At 42.7% G+C, this 19197-nt stretch overlaps 1 protein-coding gene across 1 annotated transcript in view; it reads right to left on the bottom strand.

Annotated features, from left to right (window-relative positions):
- The window catches only part of egfra (epidermal growth factor receptor a (erythroblastic leukemia viral (v-erb-b) oncogene homolog, avian)), a 39749-nt gene extending 20969 nt beyond the window's left edge, over positions 1 to 18780 (bottom strand). Inside the window, exon 1 of the mRNA XM_034612594.1 lies at positions 18491 to 18780. Coding sequence (XP_034468485.1) covers positions 18491 to 18569 — 79 coding nt within the window. The 5' untranslated portion in view covers positions 18570 to 18780. The remainder of the gene's footprint in view (positions 1 to 18490) is intronic.
- Between the last annotated feature and the right edge of the window lie 417 nt (positions 18781 to 19197).

The following is a 19197-nucleotide window of genomic DNA, read 5'->3' on the forward strand; positions in this document are numbered from 1 at the left end:
GTTTCCTGAAGTTCATACTTGAGTGAAGCACAAGGCAGAAAGAAAAAGAAACCGATTTGATTGCTCAAGCAAACAGCCGCTCGGCCATGGTAAACACTCCCGTCGTCTAGTTGTTGATTTCATCACACGTCTGTTGCAGGTGGGGAATGACCTGATATCCTGTGACCATAAACTGACTTCCTCATTAGGCAGCAACACATGAGGAAGAAACAAAGTCAGGCCGTGTCAACACAAGTTATAACTGACAGATGGTGTCACAATCCTTCCTAGACGATCATTTTCCAAGTGATTCAAGTCTGGTCTCATATGTCTGAGTTAGATCTGTCATAAAGAGTTAAACAGAAAGACAACAGCAGGTGAGCAACATTTCCCACAACCCTGTATTTTCCATGGCGAGTGATTCAAGTTTTACTCATCAAACATATAAAAACAATTCCCAGTTTGCTTTGAATGTGAGGGCGGAGCCTGCAGAGACGCAAGTAATACTGTGACAAAGACCAATTACCGATTGCTTCACTTCCTCCAGCTGAATTGTCGTCACTAAATGTCCAGGAGATAACTCCAGGGAGCAAGGAGTGGCCGGTTTGTTACATCACTGGCTCAGCACTGCACGCATGTGTGTGTATGTGAAGGTTTGTGTGTGTGTGTGTGTGTGTGTGTGTGTGTGTGTGTGTGTGTGTGTGTGTGAGTGTGTCTGTGTGTGTTAGTGTGTCTGTGTGTTAGTGTGTCTGTGTGTGTGTGCGCAACACCAGTAGTTCAACAAGGCTTTCTTGGATTGCACTGTGCTGATCGGCAGCCATGTCAGAGCCAAACAAAAGCCTCGATAAACCCGATCATTAGTCATCTGAGCGTGTTGCTATGTTCGCTCGCGTATCATTCTTTTGATGTTTACTTGAGGACTAGCGTTGGAAGTCAAGTGTGTATGTGGGCAGATATTTGTTTCTCGAGGCTATTGGATCTGCGCAACTACGTGAAAGCGGTTCAGAACAAGAATAAAAAGTTTTTACTGACAAAGAGAATATAGCGAGAGTTCTGTTAGATTTAAAAAATAATAATAATACACCCTCATTGAGAATTTACACGATACTCTGAAGCTTTATTCAGACGTTCTCCTGAAGTTATCCATAGGGGCTGTGAGTGAGAATGAAAATATCAGAGTCAGTTGCTTCGGACATTCAAAAAGAGTTTGTCCTGCCAGCCCCCACAGTAAAAACTCCGGAGAATGTCTGGAGGATTCGAGCGAGTGCTCTGAATCTCCCTCTTTATACATATGTAAAAGACAAGGTCTGGATAAAGTGTGGACATTTTCAGGAGTTCATGTCTGAAAGAGAAGACTGGTAATTCTCTCCAAGATGTAAATCAGAGAACGATTACATAAATATTACCATTCAGTGTTTATGTTGTTTTTTTGTACGTAAATGTAAAAACTGCAAGAAAAACTCACAACATAATGAAATCCAATCAAACAACATTACAAACTACGGCCTAAGAAGGTTCAAGCTCTGACAGCCTCTCCCAGGAAAGAAGCATTTTATGCACTGGGTTGGATATATGCAATTCAAGCTGATTTGTATTATTCTGCACATTGTTGTTGGCATCAAACTGTAAAATCAAAAGCTTTTTCTTTGAACATGGGAACTGAAGAGAAATAATTTGACAGAGGAAAAGGGAACGAGTGAAGCAGAGTAGAAAACCAAAGTCACGGCAGACGAAATTTACAGTAAACACTTTGGACGCACTGACTAAACATGGCCAGATCAAATGTACAACATCGAGTATCAAAAGCAACCAAAGGGAAAAAAGGTCAAATTCTACCATAAATTCACGTTTGGAGGTCTCTCTCTCTCTTTCCTTGTATATTTGGCTGAAACTTCGTCTTTGAGAGGAAACAGTGACTGTAAACCAAACTGAGACGATGGCTTCTCAAACCCATCTAATGGTTTCCCTCAGTGCGCTGAGCCATCTGCTATACATTGAAATCATCATGCTTCATATCGCTCCACAGACGGACAGAGAAGGCAATGCCGCGTTGGCTTCCTCTCATTCGCGACCCACTATTCAATTACGCTGTGTCCAGAGTCGGATAATTACGTTGCCTGAAATCGTAGATATAATTAAAGGGAAGTAACAATGCGAACTGACACGACTTGTTTGTTTCTCTCTCCGACTCAACAGCATTACGGCAAAGTCTCTTATGTAACACAATCTGCAGTGTTCCTCTGCTGATAACAAATCGATGCCGAGATTAATTCCCTTATTTAGAGGTAAATTATGGTTAACCCCCCTCATATGTCTCTGTAGACAGCAAGAGGAAGCAGATGAGAGATGGGGGGGGGGGGGGGGGGGGCGCGCACTATCAGCTTTTATTGGCCTGGGTTTAGACTATAAGGCTCCTTGGGGTTATACTTACTCAAATTTCCAGACCTCCAGATTTCAAGGAAGCATAAATCTGCCAAAGCCCACTATCAGTGTGTTAAAAAAAAAAACTCACTTCCTGTATTCTTTCTGTGCAATCAGCTCATACTTCCTATTCCAATATTTTCTGACTGGCCGAGATTCAGCAGGAGATGAGGGATCAAATGTCACATAAAGACAAAACCAGCAGAACAAGTACTCGTATGTGCTCTCTGCGGCGGCGTACTATATTCACATAAACACACTTTGTAGTTCAGACTTAGAAATTCCTGATATCCTGCTCCCTTCCTCTGCGTGGGAGATGCATCAATTCCTTAGAGAAAACATCTTGGGGTCTTAAAAGAGAAAAAGAAAAGAGGGTCCGGAGGATACCCCCCCCCCCCCTCCCCCTCCACGACTTTCCCTCCCTATTCCCAGTGAATGCAACAACATAGGTCCCTCTGACATCTCAGGAAGTTGATCTCTGCGCGGGGTCAGTTTCATGCATCTACCCTGCCGATGCTGAACCAGATGGTAGCTGATTGTCGTCTCCAGGGGAGGAGGACAAGAGGAGGATATAAATCCTGTTCTATTGGAGAAAGAGAGCTTATGGAAAGGAAGTGAAAGGGGTGGGGGGGGTGGGGGGGAGAAAACGCGATGAAGGAAGGCGAGTTGTGCGGTTTGACTGACTGAGGTGGTGGATGCAGCGGCCGGCTGCTGGGTCAAACTGCGGGGATGGGGGGGTGTAAAGCTTCACACTTGATGTATGAATGTGGCCGATGTCTCCCTGGAGGCTTACAAAGGGGGACAAACCTTAAAGTGTCCAGCTGTAGAACGCAAGCAAACCGAAGCTTCCTGCTGAACACGTCACATTCGGCCCCGGTGACGACGCGAGTCCGGCCCCCAACTCGAGTTGCATCTCAGTCTGTGAAGTTTAGTCTGTTAAGAGCAAAGTGACCAAATAAAGACCAAAAAGCCTTGTGTTTACTCGCGGCCCCTGAAAAGTGCTCTCCACCCGTCAGTGAGACACTCCAGATACCTGAGGCCGGGCCCATCATAATGTTTACTCTCCACCTCGGTGGGAGGAAACCGTGGATTTAGGTTCTGCACAAACACAGGAATACAGCATGTATACTCACACTGCAAAGTACTGGGATCAGCAGTTCTGAGACCCTGAGGTGAAAAGATTCATCCAGAACGATGTCACATCGAGGAGCCAGAGTCCTTTTAAAGCAATTTACTTTATTATTGTTATAAATATTATTCGTTTTTTCAAATTTTTCTTTTTTTGCTTTCAGTCTCTAACCAACAAAAAAATATGAAACCACCATGGCATCATGAAAATAAAGAAAAGAGAGAAAGAAAAGTATATTTACATACATAAGACACAACATATGGATTATGAATGTAGATGTCTACTATTTTGTTTTTCATGTATTGTGCAATTTACCTTTCAAAAAAAGGGTATCTCACTCTTTGAACATTATGGTTTTACTGGCCACAGTAAAGTTGAAGAGAATAGATTCTTGGTTTATGTTAATTCTAATAAAAATGACAAACATTTTAAGGAAACGTCTCTAACGAGAAACAGCTTTGACTCTATATGATTCACAGACCTCACTGGCAACAGTTTTCATTGGAACTATACTTCTACAGAAGAAAGCAGTTCCAATGAAAACTCTTCCGAATAACGTGTTTAGACTATCCAGAGCAGCAGATCTCTGGAAAGAAAAGTTGCTGGTACAGTAAATCTAAAGTTCCTGCAGCTCTATTGACTTTTAAAGCATCTTTCAGCTCTTTTTTCACGTTGCAGTTGTCTCCCACAGTTCATCAGCATCGTTTCCAGCTGCAACAGACAGCTGCTTCCAGTGAAGGAGCTGTGATAAACCTACTGAACAGGACCTGCCCAGCATCAAATGGTGGACCGAAAGTTTTCTGCCAGCTGCTGAACATAGTGAAGTATTTTACTGTTCTGGCGTCAGACACTTGGAAGTAAAAGAAACTAGAACAGAGCTTAAAAGGGAGTCGATGAACTAATGTCTTTCTGAGTCAGTTCTATGTGTGAATATCGTAGACTGCATATAAAAATGAACTTGTCCAAAGAGTGAGGCCAACAGTGGCAGCAGCATAAGTCATAAACCCTGCCTCCTCCATGTTAGTTAATGGGACATGGGCCAAACTAAAATGGTCAGAACACATGTCAAATCATTTCTATGATGGTTTCTGTCATTTAGGATCACACCGATGTTTGTTCAAGTGCTAACTTTTCCAGTAAATATGTTTGATTATATTTTTGATGTTACAAAAGCAAAGTAAAACGTCATGACTGACTGGCCGAGACTGACTCGCAATTGGTCGAGCACGTGTGTGGGCGGGACCTCTGTATTGCGGCTTCATCCCCGATCATTATTAGACCAGGGCTTCAAATGATATCAAGGAAGTGGAGAAGCATCGTCCATCTTTATGTACAGTCTATGGTAAATAATAATAAATAACATTTACCTGCTAAATCCACAAACATCACGCTAACAGATCCGACCAGATTCTTGTTGAACCCATGAAATGAAGAACTGTCTCTATGTTGAGAGCAAAGCTATGTAGGCCCTGTATTAGTTTGTTGTTCCTAATGAAGCCGTCTATGTGTGTATCATCAGCGTATAGCAGAATGATGGCATATACATTATGCCAGTGTTGTTTGTACAGTTTGTCGCACTGCTTTTGGCTCCCAAAGGGGATAAGTGAGCAAATGTTCAGAGAACCATCTAGAAAAACATTGATTTTACTGGCTGACATGAGGATCTTGTATTTGCAGTCACGCTGGTTGTTGTTTTAACTTCTGCGGTGAATCATCAACAAACTGATCATTTATCTCAATAGTCAATGTATTCCTGAACCCACTGTTGAGATGTAAATATCACAAACGACAGAAGACGCCTTAACGTTTACGTGTTGCTCCTCACATTGGATCGATGTAAATCAATTTTGATTCAGTGGAGTTATTTCAAACTGCGCTCCCACTCCTCTCCAGCTGTGACCAACATACATGGGGCTTCACATGATGGCCCACATCATCACGCTACACTCATCACTAGTCAGACAATTCTCCCACACGCCCTGTTGGAAAGTCCATTAGCGCTTCAACTAATCCCACTCGTGTTACCCCCAAACTCACACAACCCCCGTTACCCCGAGACCCATTTAAATTCCTAATGACGTGCAACATTCAACCCACTTCCTCACGTCCACACATTCTCCCCATTGAGGACCGTACTCGCCAAGACAACCCCCCTCCTCCACCTTTCCTCCATCTCCTTCCCTGTTAAAACCATACTCCTCTTCAATCCCACAGGAAGCCTGAGAGGAAGACGGGAGAGGGAGTGGGCGGCGAGCACACTGCTGCTAACTCGCTCGTTCAATGCCCCACCACCCCACCCCTCCCCTCCTCCTCCTCCTCTTTCCAACAATCGCCACTGAGCCGTGCATGGAAAAGAAGAGCAGAGGAAGAAGGGAGGCAAAAAGACAAGAAAAACAACAACCACCAGCAAAGAATCACACACATTTGACACATCATTCCAGCAGGAGAGAGCAGCTGGATCACCCTGTTGGTTTAAGCATTCCCAGCACAGAGCAGCAGGTTAGGGCCCAGCAGAGAGAGGACAGATAAGTCTCAGTCACTGCACTCCTCACTTCGTCCAAACAAAGGAGATAGATGCTCTTTGAGGTCGCCTTTCTGCTTAAGGGTTTCTTATTTTAGCCCGATTGCTGACAGGCTCATTTCTGTGAAGGTCTGACCGCTGTTTCGCAGCGTTGCCTGCCAACGACTCTGTTCCTGCCTTCGTCGGGTCTGAAGTGACTCTGAAGTCTTCGGAGAGAGGGATCCCATAAAAGGAATATTCTACAAAAGCCCCAGGGTTCGCGTTAGTAAGCTCTGTTGCTCAGCCCTTACTCACCATTTCAACCTCTGCGTTCAGAATCAGCAGGCTCTGAAATCCACTGATGAGTAGTTTCTTCCTCATCCACGCTGGCAGAGGCCCAAAGTCAGGGACAAATGCAGCTCGGGGGGAATTAGTTTGTACAGCAGAGGAGCTCTTGTAATATTCGGCACTCAGGAGGGGTATTTTGTTACATGTTGCGTTGTACTTGCCAAAAGCATGACCGATTTAATTTGCACAGGAAAGCTGAGAAAACTTCAGCAACGTCTTCCTGATGACACATCAAACTGAAATGCCTGAAATGCATCAAGGGGGCCACTGCCAAGTGTTTGAGGCCCCCGCAGAGTGTTCGGTTATAAACTTGAGAGTATTTTCAGAACAACTCTATCTACGCCATAGTAGTGTGAACAGCGAGAACTGACAGTTTTTCATCAGACACCTCTCCCACAAGCCCGAGGCTCAGATTTCTCCCATTGTTAACGTGCGGGGCGTTTTCCGGTTCCTGACAAAAACAGCACATCACATATGGTTAACAAAGCGCCAAAACAATGCGTTAGCTTGTTTTAGACCATTATGACTGCGGAGGGTGGTTGTTTCAAGGCCGCCCCCTCACTGCGGAGACACAGAGGGGCTTTTGCACGACCTAGGGCCTTGCTGGTTTGCGTCAGTCATCAAACGCATCAGACTTGGCAGACAAGAGCCTTATCTTGCTATCAGCTGCACTGCTGAACACGAGGACCCTGGCTCAGAATCAGTGTGTGTGTGTCTCACAACACGGAACATAGAGTCAACTTTAACTTTCATCTGTGTTTGTTTTTCTGTTATTTTAATTATTTAAAAACTACTGGAAGAAAATTGGTTGAAGGATAGCGGGATGGCTCAGGGAAGAAACCATTAAATTTGGGTTTGGGCCCGAATCAGGGGATGGATCCAGGAATTATTTAAATGTTTTTCCTTAAACATTGAGGGATAGGGCGTTTTCCACATTTTCATTTATTACTCAAGAGAATTACGTGAGTCTTAATGAAAGAATGCAGACATGTTAAGGGTGTTGGTATCGATAAGTGTACCGTTTTGTGAGGATCCACATCTGTTTCAAGTGGATCTAAATGTGGTTTCATTGAGATGTAGCTTTTGCCAATATGGCAACAAATAGGTCTGGAACCCTGGGAAACGTTCTGTGGAACCAGGACTTGTTGTAATTTAAGGGGACTGTTGGGCCTTGGTGTTGGTTTCCACTCTACTGAGTGAAATTCTAGTTGCCTCATATTACACATTACAAATTGCCAAATGAATATTTTCAGATTGAAAGTTCATTCTAGAAACAACATTGGATGAAACGGTCTCACCAATGGGTCCTTTCTGAAGCGGCTCTGGAGCTCACGATCACATCACACTGTCTCCCTCTGCTTCCACTAATGTTTTGCCAACTACATCCTCCAAAGTAAACTTTCTGTCTCAACTTTTAAGCCAAAATGGATAAGAAATCCTTCGAGTGCTCAAAGGGCATTTGGGAAAACTCTGTTCTGTGATATGATTCAAAGCTCCAGAACAGCTACTAAATAGATCATTGTTTTGTCAACCGCTATTTCCACGGTCGAGAATAAAGTTTCAGTCTGACCTTTCGAGCAATCGTTGACATGAGGGGCCTCGAAGTGCTCAGACAAAATTTGAAGATTTATGATTCCATGACAACTGAGCAAATCTTCCATGAAAAATTGTGTGATACGATCAAAAGCTCCAACCCAAACTCTGAAACGGACCTTGTGGTGAGATAGTTTTGTCCATTACAACCATGAAAAGCAGAATGATGTTTCCAGCTCCAAATCCTGGATCTCATTTCGGATGTTTTTCAATCGACTAACAGGTGCCAAGCATTTATAACCCAGCAGAGGTCTTGCACAGTTCAGATCGCTTCATTTCTTGGAGGTATTAGCACATAAAAATTTCTGCGGCCAGTTCAACATGAATATTTAAGATACCTCCTGCTAGACTGGTTTTTAAAAAAAAATCGAATTTAGTCGCTTGTTTTTATGTCCTTTTGACCTCATAACACAATTAGGTTTCGAGCATTTTTAATCTCTTGGAAATCGTGTGGGTGCCTGATTATTGCAATAATACTTGGATAAAAAAGAAACAAGTGGATTCATATTAAAAAATAATCTCTGCCTGTTTAATCAGCTCAGGAGGAGGTTGTTGACGCAGTGGATATACTGCTGGTCCACAGGGCTAATCCTTACTGCCTGGCACTAGTTCAACTATGCACTCCAGGGTATTTCTACCAGGGAACCCTTTCTCCTGCGAGCCACACGGATATGAAGCTGAAGTGGTTTGTTATGAAAATGAAAGGAGAGAGCAGCAAATATCGATCGTTTATCCGTGATGCTTTAAGTGTCATGGGGCTGTGATAGGGCCTGTGCTCACAATAGATGGCCTCCCTTAATGGTTTAGTGGAAAGAAGTGGAGAAGCAGTTCCGCCTTTTTTTATTGACGGAAACATTGCAAACAGAATCCCTTTTTTTACAGGCCTCTGGCTTCAATTATGAAAACATGTGGTAATGAAGATGTTACGCTCAAAGTCCCACCAGGAAATTAAATCTGAGCTCAACGAAGCGTTGGTGTTGTTGAAACTTATTAGGTAATTAGAGCAGGTATAGTGCACGAGGGCCGTTTTGTTGAGTGTTGTGTTTTAGTGCTGGGGGAGTTACAGATCAACTCTGTAGCTGAGCCAAGCTGCCATGACGATATCATGAACAATCATCTCTTCCCTGATAGGTGATGTTGGCTTTCAGATGCTGGAACACACCTCCCACAAGAGCCAGAAGGATTTATTGAAATATTCCCTGATATAAACCTTTCATATATGAGTTTGCAGATACATGCAGATATGATATATTATATCTTTATTGAATAAACCATGTAGAAAAGATATGCATTCATGTTTAGATTCATGTAAGAATGTCTATATTATTTAAAAGCTCTGCATGTTTGGTTGTGCTGTATATGTTTTCTTTTTTATAAAGTGTATGGTTAAATTGTAGAAATATCAAGCCTCACTTACATTTCTTTGTCATAAGGATTTGATAATGGCATCTTGGTAATCATTGACACCATTGTTAATTTAATTCAATAACGTACATTGTACTGATTAAGCCTTTGTGATTATTTTAGCTTCACTGGCAACATGGCTCTATGGATGGTAATGACAGTACAATACCTCAACTACTAGGATAGAAAGCATCGGAATGTTTAACAGGTATTCATGATGCCCAGAGGATGAATTCTAATGAATTCGGTAATCCCCTAATAATTCTGTACTGCTGGCAGCTCAACACATCAAAAGTTACAGAGGTTCATGGTTCCAGATGTTGAATCACAACATTAGTGATTAGTGATAACAGTTGGTATTTTGAATGAAATGACTCCACAGTTGTTGGATAGACAAAGAGATAAAATTTGATACATCCCTTTCAGTATGAAATGTAATAACTTTGTGGATCCTTAAAACTTCATATAAAGCAACCAGGGTCCATGATTTGTGGCCGAACCTGAAAAACTAATGCAGGAATTAGATTGGAACAGTTTCATAAGAACTGAAAATATTTTACCGGTTTCCCATACATTGATTTATTTGGTAAGCTATAAACCCAACTGTGGCTCAAAAATCAAAGTCCAAACCAAACTCCAGACTTCATTACACCGTTTCTTTTTACTACTTCAATGCATGGTGGTATTTTTCTGATATTTGTATGTAGGATCAGTTGTCCTGAGTCAACATCAAGCTCAAAGACAACTTAATAGATTCAGTTCCCCCTCAGCCTTTATAACTTCCAGCGAACAGGGATCCTTTCTCCCCACTGTTGACACAGGGCTGTAAAGTCATGTCTACAAGGCACGTTCAGGTCAGGGTGGACAGATAAGCCTGTGTCAGAGAAGACGACAAAGCCCCAAATAAAGAATCTTTTGTCCAAAGACTTAGGGGTTTCTGCAGGGAAGGAGACATTCATTCAAGTGTGGTCTACACATTTGTCTCATGCATTTCCTCTTTTTCTTATTTCTCAGTCGTGTATGTTGTCCCATTATCTTATTTGGCACCCTGCCCCTTTCCCCATGTACATTACCTAACTTCTAGCCTTATTAACGTTTTTCTGTTGCAGACACTCCTGTTAGGGAGCACAGGGAACCGAACCACAACAGGCACAGTGTATGCCAAGAAACTTCAGGCTTTGCACTCTGCAACTTGTCACTACCAGGCCCATGCAAGGATGTGACAGGGGGTCTAGACTATAACCTGGAGGCCATACAGGTATCAGTTAACAAGTGATTCTGCATGGCTGCATATGTTTACATTGCTCGTGAGAAACTCTGCTCTGTAAAAGGACGTTTTACCAAGAAATACAAGTTGTTATTTCAACTGAAACATTTGAGTGAAAGGATTACATGACATTACATCAGATCAAAAACTGTCACACATTAGTCATGATAGCATTTTCATGTTTGGACAGAAAGGAAAGTCATCCTCAAACAATGCATGCTGGGAAGTTGAATTTCAATAGTTCATTCATTCCCCTGATGGTCTCAAGAGTTTGTTGTCATAACAAGTCATATTTTTCAATTCTTCTGAAGTGCTCTAGGGAAAAAAAACTCATTTAACATATATTACAAAATCTATGCAATTGTTTTCCTACTTGCCTTTTAAATAAATACCCTAATGGAAAGTTATGTACCGCCTTGACTGCCACTCTGCCACACCCGTGGAATGAAGCATGTAATGCCATAATAACACTGGCAAAGAAAACACTTTTTCATAGGTAGCCGAGCGATGAAAACTGTAAGACAAGTCTGATCTGGCTTATCTCAAACGGCCTAAATAATTATAAAACAAATACAGTTTAATCATATTCACCCAAAAACTCAGTTGCAGTAAATCCATATCAAGTCAAGCTGAACAATTTTATGTCAATGCCTCTTACACACTCCATTGTTGGCATTTGGAAAAAGTCAAACCTTTAAGCAATAGTCGAGAGCGGAGCCAATCCAAACAGCTTCAAGCTTCAGGTTAAAGAACTCCAACATCCTTTTAATCAGGATGTGAGGCAGGAAGCCCCCTCCTTCCTCCTCTCTTTACCTTGCAGAGGGGAATTACAAATTAAACATTGTGGATCTCCATCACAATAGCTCTTGACAAATGCAGGAATTCAATTGCAAAAATTGGACAAATGAACTTGCATGTACCACAAGGTCCAAACCACTAACAATGACTCACGGCACAGAGTTTACTGGGCCAATGGACCACACAGGAAGAGGCTGAGGGAAGCAAGCTTCAGAGATCAGCCGCCACCCCTTCGACCGGCGCCCTCTTCTCAAATATTCTGAGATGGGACGTTTGTTGATGAAGCTATTGTTCTTCTCCCTGCAGGGGATTCCTCCCGTTTGAAGCGCTGCTACTCAGAATGACCTGGGGGTCATTGGAGAAGATGCCACGCCTACACAAGGTCTTCAGGATGATGCGGACAGGCTTTTGTCTTGTCTGACTCTTGGACGCTAACGTGAAGCAGCTTGAAGCCTCTTTGATGAACAAATGAGCGAGGGCACGGATTCCGAAGTCAGAGATCTCACTCCGTCCCTCTGATGTTTGTTTGTCCATCCTTAACTCTCCTGTTTCTCTGCCCTTTCCTTAGATCAGTGCACCACCTCGGTCCATCTCATTGACATCTTTTACATTTGCATCATGACACGACGATCCGTACAGCTCAGCCCTGAATACAAATGAACCGGCTATTTGTGTCTAAGGGAAAAAAGGCCTCCGACTGAATGCTCTCGAGCTGGGTTCACAGTGTCTTAGATTCAGGGTTTTCATGCAAGCTGAAAGCCTCCAGGATCGAGACATGTTCAGTGCCCACTTTCCATCTTTACCTTCGCTACTAGAGCCGACTTACTGTTTCAGCAGTTCCAGTCTGACAAGACACGTTTGAAAACTGCTTCGTCAAACAAATGAAAAACATGAGGTTTCTTCAGAAGGGATTTTAACTGGCAAGAAATGTTTCACTTTCTACAACTGGCATGAATGTAAAGGAAAAAATACCACACCAGCCAATGAAAAGAGGAACCCACAAATCAAGCTAAGTTCATGCATTTGTTCCATCACTGGATTTCTGCTGTGTCCAGTGTGAACTTCTCTACAAAAACTGTAAAAATGAAGTACACACTGGCAAATGAAATGTGAGGATGCATAAATATGTTTCCTCAAAGTTACTTTCATAAACTTTATCCAGATTTTTTCTTAAGCTCACTATATTAAATACCTCATAAAAAATATATTTACAGAGGATAACAGCGTAGAACCCAAAGTTTTTATTTAACTGATGTAAATCTTTACATCTGAGAAACTTGAGATCGGAAAAAGTTATTGCTGTTGTGTTTTTGTTTTTTTTAAATGAATGAAAGGTGTCAATCTGCTTTTAAAAATGACAATTAACTGCTTATTAAAATACTTGTGGATTAAGTGTCTGAAAAACTGAGTAGCTCTCTTTGTAACTTAAAAAAGCATGTTGTTGTTTTACTGTGGCCAAGTTGATAGCTCCATTATAAAAGGCACTAATAAATACTGCTAATGATCCATCAATATCTTCTGCATCCATGAGAACGTGGGAATTAACAGTCAAGGTCATGTTTTTCCCCAAAAAACGTTAGGCTAAAGGCGAAACAACAAAAATCTGACGAAATTATGACACCGACGCCCCCTCAGGTCAGATCAGTTTTAAGAGATAGACATACTTTCACAGGCTCAATTACTCAACTGGAGCTGTGGCCTATTTTCCCCTCGAACATGACACTGCACCTGATGAGATGGGAAGATATCAGAGGGCCTTTTTTTCCAAACTGAATTCCTGGGTCTCTTTCCACTGGAGACTCCACACGCGAGCGGTGGATCATGGAAAGGCCATAAACGCAGCGGATGACTTTGTCACCATGCGCAAACAAAAAGGACCCAACACAGTTCAATGAGTAACCACATGCACTCACTTATTCCATGCTGCGTTCTCACTGGATGTATACAAACTTACACAACTGATTTGAGTTGCTTCAGTTGCAACACAATAAACGCTGGTTCACTTTGAGCGGGAGGCCAAAACAAGGACTTTTAATAATTAATATCAGTCATGCAACAGTCAGCGCTTCTTAACCCATCAAATATTAATGTCAGACATGAAAACACTACAACAAATTTGATTGTTTATGGTTTGTTTAGACTCAGCAGAATAACCAGACACATAATTAACGCTAACGGAGCTGCGGTGCTTTTTGATTTTTAAGGCCACACAATAGATTTGCTGTTTTCCGAGTCATAAAAGTGAGACGAAGAACAAAAGCTGCTGCGCTGCTGTGTTTCTCCCTGGATGACACGCGTCTAGCCTCGGGTGCGTCTGCTGCGCGGCACAGATCTCGGTTGCTCTACAGATGTATCAGGGCAGCCAGATAACTCGCTCGCTACAGAGGCACCATTGTCCCAGAGTGAAACCAAAATCCTCCACCTTGCTAGCAGCTCCGTAAAAAATTCTCTACCACTCAGACGTGGTGCAGTTTATCAAAGCTGGGAGGGAGGGTGGTGAGAAATGATCCTCCGGCTCCCACGGCCTAAAACCCGAAAAACCATATTTGCAACAATGGCTGCAGCAGATGAAAGTCTGGGAAGGTCGTCAGAGCACCAGCGAGCCTCGACACCAGCAGCGGTAGAACCAGGGCCACTCAGGACCCTAAAACGCAGACTGGAGATTCTAGGATTACACAGGATCACAACCAATATTTCACTACCGACGTCCATCCAAGCTCGGAGAGTGGGCTTTAATGAAAAGAAAAGACACAGCTTTTTTCAGAAAGTGATGGGAAAAAAAGATGAATGATGAGGGAAGCTGACTTGTTAGATCCCAACGCAACACAGAGGGAAAAGCACTTACTCAGAACACAGAATATGCACTGCAGGAGTGAAATGTTATCATGATTCAGCTCAGGCTTTGCAGGTGTGCAAGCACATTTAAACTGAGAGAGGATAGAATCGAACTTCACCTTTATATTATCTTCTAATCTCATTCTGTCCAGAACTTAGATTACCATTAAGTCTGAAAAAAAGCATATTGATATAAGCGGGTTATCCTGTGCCCAGTGTGAGCTGGGTAGCGTCGCACTGGGGATTAAGGATTAAGCCGTCGACATGTCCCTGAGATTAGTTTGATCTTTCACAGGTTAACTCATGGACCAGTTAAAGAGGCAGGTCCACCTCAGATCTGCAGTTTTAAAGATGCAAAAGTTTAGAAATATTTTAGGATACAATAAAAACTTTAATCATCACTTCGCTGGTACGACTCCAGTCACACAGACAGATTCCAATTGATTCAGATACCATTTAGCATTTCCATCTGGGAAATAAATCAGCGCAGTTATTGCTTGTGGTTGGCTGCTGGGCGAAGCGGCGGGCATTATTTACAATCCCTCCACACATGATGACAGCTAATAAAATGAGCATGCCAGCAGACAGGACAAAGAGCTTTTCTATTATTCAGCGAGTCCTGTCGGCCTCCCGCAGGAGCCATCGCACCTTCCCAGGCTGCCGCTGAGCGGAGGACTGACAGGTGGGCTTCCTGCGGGAGTGGCTGCACTTATCAAAACTCAAATTCATTTCCAAATGTTGTCCCCATGACAGGAATGCAACTGGAGGGTGGCTGATTGATGGGGCGTAATGACCACCTGCTTGTTTATTTCCAATATGAGACTATTACCTCTGACAAAGAGGTTCTGTTGACGCCCTTGTCCATTTGCTTGATTGTTTGTTGGTTTGTCAACAAACAAGTGTCCTTTTAACCAATTTCCCAGGGAATGATTCAAACAAATCAGGCATTTTTAGGGGACTGATTTCAGCCGCTGCCTAGTGATACATTTTGGTGCAGATCCAGGAAATGTTTTATCACTTTCTTTAGCACTATGAGATAGGCCTGTGGTGGACATATGTGCTCTACTCAGTGCCGTTCTATAGCTGTCTCAAAAGGTCTGTGAAATAGATCGCCAGACATGCAATAGCTTACACTTCTCCCCCTTTGCTCATGTTTTTGATTTCCGATGGGCCCTTAAATCCAATCAAAGCTGCACCAAATTTCACACACTCATAGATATCAGTTCCCTTAACATGCCTGATTTTTTTCATCTAGATCCATGAATCATTCCCTGGGAAATCTGGGAAAAAGTCAAAAAACACCCGGTATCTCGCAATGTTGAAGAAAGTGATACAAAAATCCTGGATCTGCCTCCTAATCCGGATCCACAACTTACTGTGTTCTTCCCGGACCAACACCACGTGCTCCTGCCAAGTTTCCTGGTAATGGCTTAGGTAGTTTTTAGGTTATCTCACTTATACAAACAAACAGACGGTGGTTAAAACATAACCTCCTGTTCTACTGTGGCTATAAATTGTTATGCTCTGATCGGGCAAATCACTATTGAGGTGAGGAGTTAATTGGTGATTGAATAGAAAATAAGGAATCTGTTACGTCTGTGATAGAGTGAGCATGACTGTTAAGGTGACTGAGGCTCTCTCTCTCTATCCTTCCCAGCTCATTGATCCGTTTTTGTTGAAATTCTTGTAACATGGAACAAAGATTTATCTTTTTCCATCCCTGGTCTCCGTCTATTTCGAGGTTTTCTCTACTTGACAATCTTTTGCCACTTCCACGTGTAAACAGCTGAGCAGATGTTCTCACTTGGCTCCTAGCAACACAAACACTTTCAGGTCAAACAGACTTGGCTGAATTAGATCGAACAGTCGGCCGCCCCTGATAAACCACACGTCTCCCGGATTGGAGATTCTAAAATAGGTCGAAGGATTACATGCTCCTTTGTGGGCTGAGGAAATTATCCTTCATTTTAAGGCTCATCAAACCCTTTGAAACCCCTTTGGATTATCTCAGAAATGCTTTGCCACCAAGTTTAGAACGAGACTGTATTTTGTCTTGTTTTGACACCTTGTTTTTACTGGAAAGAGACGCTGGATTACGGCTCCTGACGCGCTCCTTTGATGACACGTTTAAAAAGAAATCTATTCTTACATCTATATTTAAATGCACCTGCAACAGCACACGTCTGTAATCTTTTATTATCCTGCCAGACAGGAAAATAACACCTCTGATTCTCCAAATTAAAGCAGATGCACTTACAAGTATTGTTTTTTTGTCTTGTTACCTTGAATTAAATAGGGTATTTCTCTGGATTTTGGATAATGTAGATACACAATTCAAGTCATTTTTAGACATTGTACCAAACAGTGGTTAAATATTTTATCTTTGATTGTCTTTATCTTTAGTATTTAATCTTTTTGGGCTTTTTAAAGATTGGAGGTTTTGTGATTATGGGAAGTTACTGGAGTTTGACATCTTGTGGACACATGAGCTAAAAAACACGTTGTGCCACACCGAAACATCTGTCTCAGCCTCTGGCCAAAAACAAAAGAACAACAACAACAACTAAACCTGTCGGACCAGATGGCCGTAACCTTGCATTTAGCTGGAAATTGAATCAGCCTCAAAAAATGAAGTGATTAAACACAACTGCACTGCGTACCGTAACTCTCGTTACAGCTGCTCATTTCCAAAATTCTCTGGACTTAGAAAAATTCCCATAATCCTTATTTACTGTGGGAGACCTGCCGCTGCTGTGCTCCGTCTGGTTTGTTTAGACGCCCAGAAATATTTAGGGACTCTTGTCTTTTTTGGCTCACAAACACTCTTGATTTGTTATGGTCCTGTGAAAACCAGCACTGGCGGTGGCTTGTCGGAGCGGACAGGAAAGATGCAACTTGCTCGTGCGCTGCTTGCGACAAACACACACACACACACACACACACTGTGCATATCTGCTTATATGGAGGAGCAAGAGTTGACAGTAATGATTCATGAGAAGAGGAAGTTGAAATTCATTAGGGACTGAAGAGATGTGGTCACTTTCTCTGCCGACATCTGGCCTGAATGAAGTGTGACTCCCTCCAGCGTACATGTGGAGACAGTTGAAGTAGTTTTCAGCTTTTAATCTTACACCAACACTTAATCTAACCACTGGGATGCAAGGGTGTTCCCTGCGGGTATAGTCAAATATTAATGTGGCTGTATAGTGAGGTGTCCAGTTAGAGACCCTGAAATCTCAGCTGCTGAGAGAGAAATTTAAGTAACAGTCAAAACACCGCTGTGACATTAAAATAAGAGATGTTTGACCTTAACGTCAGGGCCGAGCAAAAAGCCAGAGAATCCAAGTTCCCTGTTCCACCGTCCTCAGCAGCTTGTTTTCATACTTTCACTGCAGACGCTCTGCTCTCTATCATCTGTGCAAGCTGAAGAATGAAGGGCCTGTCCTCACATTTTCATCTAATTTCCTCTGAGGACCAGATGCAAGAGCTGCACAGATGCACCGTGCAGCATCTCATCATGTCAGAGGATGCTCAGAGTGCAGGGCAAAAATAAACACATCAGTGGGAAGAGCTGCAAGACCTAATCTCTAATGTGAGACTGTGGTGGTGTGAGGCTGTGAGGATGAGAAAAAAGTTACTCGTGTACTTTCAGTGTGTTTGAAGGTGACAGCGTGGCCCAGTTTTACTTCTATTTTTGCTTCCAAACAGGTCAGAGCACGAAAACACGGATATGAGGGGTGAAATAAAAACGCACGCACAAGAAAGAAGAGAGAAATTGCACAATCTACACTCCCTCCCTGCGTCATCTTCATCATCACCACCACCATCATCATCAACGTGGTGCAAAGTTGCGTACTTGAGTCATCATGTGGCACAGATGCGTCTTTGCGCATTCCACCAATTAGCTAATTCAACATTTCCCACCCCCTCAAACCCGCGTCTGTGTGTGGATGGCTGGTGAGTCATGTGCGTAAAACTTCGCTGGAGCCTCTGTGGCATTTTTACCAGGTCATAGCGAGACTGTGAGAAACTTTTCCTCCAGCGCCGGGATCAAGTTTCCCTGCGCGTTTTTTCTTCTTTTTTTTTGGAGAGACAGTCTGAGATTTGTGTGATTGTAAAGTAAAGTGAGCCGGAGTGTTCGAAGAGGAAAGCGAAAGCCTTCTCCCCCAACTACGACCCACAGCCACGTACATGTTGTAATGTCTCGCTGACATACCTTTCTTTTCCGCCAGTGCGCAGCAGCCCAGCCACAGCACAGAGGTGAGACGGATCCACTTCACCAAACAGCTTTCCATCGTGAGGCTCGTCTTGTACTCTGAGCTCCCGCGGAGACGGTGTCACTCCATGTCCACCACACGAGATATTCCGCTTTGTCACAACTTCACAGTCGCCAAGTGCCGTTCGGTTCCTGAGTGAAAGAGTCTTTCTCCTGCTGTGGGAAAGTCAAACTTTGACTGCTCCTCCTCCTCGGAGATCTGCTGCTGCTCCGGCTCCCACTGCTGCTGCTCTGACGTCAGCAGGAGGGAGGACAGATGCGCCTCACAGCGCACAGGTAGAGGGAGAACAAAACACCATAGTATAGGTATTAATAATAATACAATTAATAATAACAATCAAAATATCAATGACAATTATTATTGTTATTATTTTGCAGCTCAATAGCAACAAAGGAGACACGTTTGTATTAAATTGGACAATTAACAAGATATTACCAAGCCTACTACTGCTAATACTATTACTACTTGTACCACTACTACTACTAATAATAATAATGAAGCTCAATAGCAACAAAGGAGGAAAATCATAATATACACTGTTGTATAAATGTATGTTTTTCAGGAAACTGTTATAATTAATAAAGTTTGTATTAGGGACTCAATGAGCCGAGCAGGCACCCTAAACTTTATATTAAGAATTTAATAT

Source organism: Hippoglossus hippoglossus, chromosome 17, assembly GCF_009819705.1.
Source record: "Hippoglossus hippoglossus isolate fHipHip1 chromosome 17, fHipHip1.pri, whole genome shotgun sequence".
Taxonomy (NCBI): domain Eukaryota; kingdom Metazoa; phylum Chordata; class Actinopteri; order Pleuronectiformes; family Pleuronectidae; genus Hippoglossus; species Hippoglossus hippoglossus.